The 4,170-nt window shown below is 38.6% G+C and overlaps 1 protein-coding gene across 1 annotated transcript in view; it reads left to right on the forward strand.

Moving 5' to 3' along the window:
- The first annotated feature begins 1,069 nt into the window (after nt 1-1,069).
- NCOA2 (nuclear receptor coactivator 2) overlaps nt 1,070-4,170 on the forward strand; it is a 193,157-nt gene continuing 190,056 nt past the window's right edge. The window contains exon 1 of the mRNA XM_042781847.1: nt 1,070-1,155. Within this exon, the coding sequence (XP_042637781.1) occupies nt 1,070-1,155 (86 nt within the window). The remainder of the gene's footprint in view (nt 1,156-4,170) is intronic.

The raw sequence follows: 4,170 nt of genomic DNA on the forward strand, positions 1-4,170 counted from the left end.
AATTGAAGCTCTGAGCAAGAATTTGAAATGTTGACATAATATTCTTGGGCTGCATTTTTTTTTTTTTTTTCCTTTTGCTAACCAGTTACTAAGCACCTTAAGTAACATCATCCACACATCATCAAAATATTAGTTAGTCTGTTTGTTTAGTTTTTCTAGAACTTAAACCTCTGCACTGTCTTGTTCTTTGCATTCATATGTGTCATTTTGATGGTCTACAAATGATGAACAATGTGAGCTCACTTACTCTCTTATATGTCCTTTTATTTTACTACTGAAAGGAATTCAGCAAGCAGGAGTCAGTCATGGTCTTCCCTCTCAGGATCAATAAAGTTCCCCTCATTTTTGGGTGCACTTTAAGACCTTTAGTGATAACAGCTAGAATCAAGGGAGGGAGAAGGAGGGGGACAGGATGTGAAAGAGGAAGCTCTGGAGGGAGATGCCCTGGAGAGAGGGCCCAGAGGGAGGGCCGGGAGGCTAGAAGAGCCTTTGCCCAGGGGCAGGTCTTACAGAGGCCTTGTGAGGGAACTGGGAGGAGGAGTGGGGTCTCAAATCCACCAGGCTAGTTTTGGGAGCATTCAACTCGTTGGGGTGCCACTGCCTCTTCTTGTGCTGTCTGTCATGGATGAGTTATTGTAGCACAAGCTTCACATTGGCCAACCTTCTCAGAGACTGGGAAGAGCTCCTTATAAACTTACAGTTTCCACATGGTACAAGATTGTTCCTTAAACTGGATGGCTGGTGGCATAAGGCTAGGGCTAGCAGATTATAGTTTGTGGTCCTGTTAAATAAAATACAATTCCTGTTTAAAGGGTATAGACCTAATGAGATAGACTTGCTTGTTTTTTAAATGTTAACCTTTACATTCACTTTACCTTTAAACAAGGTAAAAAGAAAAAAAATCTGTTTTTTTTCATTAGAAGCTAAACACACAAATCAAAACAATGTGTTAATTACTATTGTCAGAATGCTGATCTTTTATTGTTGGTAAATTGATCAGATACATTATCATGAGCTCTTTTCATTTTGTTTTCCTGTTTCTGTTTTTAGTTGCTGATATGTGTTCAAGATGAGTGGGATGGGAGAAAATACCTCTGACCCGTCCAGGGCAGAGACAAGGAAGCGCAAGGAATGTCCTGACCAGCTTGGACCCAGGTTAGATTCTTACTGTGAGAAAGAATTGGCATTGTCCATGAAAGCAACTTGCATGCTTCGATATTTAGCATTGAGTTTACTCCCAATTCAAATACTGTCTTTCTATTTCCTCCTTAACTGTTAAACCTTTAAATGCATATATATTTGCTTTACATATTGAATATGCTAATGAGTTAAAGGGATCTCTGGTAGTGTAGTGCCTAAGGCACTTGACTGCTAACCAGAAGGCTGGCAGTTCAAACCCACCAACCACTCCTCGGAAGGAAGATGGGGCTAACTACTCCGGTAGTGATACTGCCTTGGAAACCCAAGGAGGGGTCGCTATGAGTCGGGTCCGACTCCACGGCACATAACAACAACAACAATCAGTTCAAGATTTTATTTTTTTACAAGAAGCAGCCTGCATATGTCTTCTGATGTCCCCTGTGTCACTGACTCTTAAAAACAATTTATGCTATGATTTTGAGGGTTTGTTTTTTTTTTTAACATTTCTTTTAGATCAGTGCTTCAAACTGGTCCTTCCTAATTCAGTCTTGGCCAACAAAGCAAAACTGGAATGAACCCAAATTTGTAGAATTTGGTTATACCGGAACAATAATCAGAATGGGAAAAATTACAGGTCGACACCTTGCTAGAAACTTAAATCTCTCCCTTAGAAAACAGAGGCAGCATTTGCATTGCATAGCAACCAAATCGCTTGACTAGCTGAATCTGAAACAGTGGTGTCTGGACCAAAGATAGCAGCCAGCTGCACCACTTTGATTGTGTGTCACTCTCCATAATCCTGGCAGTGAGTTCATCGCCTGCATCAGGCTCCTGAAAGGGCTTGCTGTGCGTCTTCGAAGTCTCCCATTCCAGGACTTGGACCCTGAGTTTTTCCTGCCTGTACACCCATAGTTTACAGATGTTGTTCTGTCCCAGTATCACTGCTTCAGCCACGATTGAATGGTTTGAAGTCCCGGCGAGATCATAGTATGTCATAAAGACAAAAATATCCATAGCAAAAAGATTAACTATTCATTTTATTTTCATTTGTTTTATATTTTTTATTGAGCAAGGCATAATGTGTTAAACCCACTTGCTTTTGAATTAAAGACAAAGATTATGACTCTTCAGTAAATTAAACAATTAAAACTTTAAAAAGCAAGTTCCATCTCATGAGTCAAAATGTGAATTGTTGTAACTTCCAAGCAGAGTAATTTAGCAATATCTATTAAAATTATAAATGCACGGTTATCATTACGGCCTTGTTTACAATAGCTAAAAGTTAGTGCATATGCGTGCACTGGAACACTATGCAGCTATGAAAAAAATTAAGACACCTGTGATGGCTTGGGGTACAAAATATCTCTAAGAATATTTTTATAGAGAAAATGCAAAGTTTAGAAAACTATATATGGACATTCCTATTTCTAAAAAAGGAAGAAAAGAATCCATAATTACGTTACTTTAGGATCATTAAAAACCTAGTAACTGTTGTTAACCATTTTGAGGGATGAGAACTAGGCAGAGAGAGAACAAAGTTAAAAGAGATACCTTTCACTCTTTTGGTGCTTTCAGTCATATAAATTACTAAAAAAGTTAAATAAAAACAGCAACTGACAATGAATAACCATTAAGTAGGTCAGATGGGAGAATAGTAGGGAAAAGGCTAGAAAAGTGATCAAGGGAAGAAGAGAAAGAAAAAAGGCAAGAAGCCAATATTTCAAATTCCCTTTCCTCTTCTAGTTGCCAAGCCAAACAATGAGCTTATTAAGCCTACACTGCCGAGATCCCTGTGCCCCCCCCCCCCCCCCCCCCCCGTTCCCCGCTCCTACGTTACCTCTAGTTTCCTGGAAAAAATCAAAACCTTCGACCTGTTGGTCTACCTTTAATACTCGGGAGTTTACCTGAAGGAGGAGTTTGGTACAATGGAAGCTGTGCCGGGGGAAAGGCTGTTCTCTTACCTAGTGCTTGTGCTAGTGCCGAAGCTGAGCAGACATGTCTCAGAGCCTTCTCCCTGGTGCCGTCAGGAATCTTTGTAACCAGGCTGCCCTCTTTCTCAGCTGTTTGTCATGTATTTATTATCTTGTGCCACAGATGAATTGGGCCCAGGACGAATTGGGTTCTTCAAGCATTCTGGCTACTCTCTCCTTTCCCTGTACTTAATAAAGTGTAAGCTGGGGGTAAAATGATGCTTAGAAAAACTAAATTTTTTCCCTGCTCTGCCAGTAACTCACTGGGTGATCTTGGACAAATCTTGCAACCACTGTAAAGTAGATAAATTGTGTTATATCTCAGTTTTATTAGATTATGAAAGTAAATCTAGTACTTAGAAGGGAATAAATTGGAAATCTATTACAAATTTCCAAGCTTTGAAAATTAAGATTATATACAGTTATATCACAAAACTGAAAGCAGCTTCATTAAACAATGTTCATTTCTTAATGTGTTGTTTTTAATGTCCTTTAGTAGGCCCCCTACTGCACTTGAAAAAATGATTGCACTATTATTTTCAAAAGGAACCTTTTAATTTGCTGTTTTATCAAATTCTAATTTAAATGAGAATATTATTTTTTCCCTTCTATTAACTTTTTAAAAGTTTAGTTGAATTTGAACCGTTTGTTAATGTTTTGCATGTCATTTACCTTGGACAGTTAACAGATACTCTGCATCAGTTTCACTTTTGTTTCTAGTTTTCCTTTTCTTTTTTTTTTTTTTGGCATTATCTAAAAAAACCTGTTTTGTTTGATTGCTAACATCCTAAAGAAGTCTATGATATTATAAAGATTTGTTTGTGTTCCTTTTTTATTATTTTGTTTTTGCCCCTGTGTCCTCTGCTACATTCATGGATATATTTGCAGAACATATAAATACATATGTAGAAATATCCTCTGTCAGGCAAAAAAAAAGAAGAAGAAGGTGGGGACCAGGTTTGCTGGTCCAGTAGAGCCTGGTGTAACCACTGAGACTATGGCCCCTAGCTGCCCTTCAGGTCTGGAATTGAACCCACCACTGTGGTTTCCAGCCAAACAA

The sequence above is a fragment of the Orycteropus afer genome, unplaced genomic scaffold (assembly GCF_000298275.1).
Source record: "Orycteropus afer afer isolate SDZICR_OR568_19922 unplaced genomic scaffold, OryAfe1.0 scaffold00181, whole genome shotgun sequence".
Lineage (NCBI taxonomy): Eukaryota > Metazoa > Chordata > Mammalia > Tubulidentata > Orycteropodidae > Orycteropus > Orycteropus afer.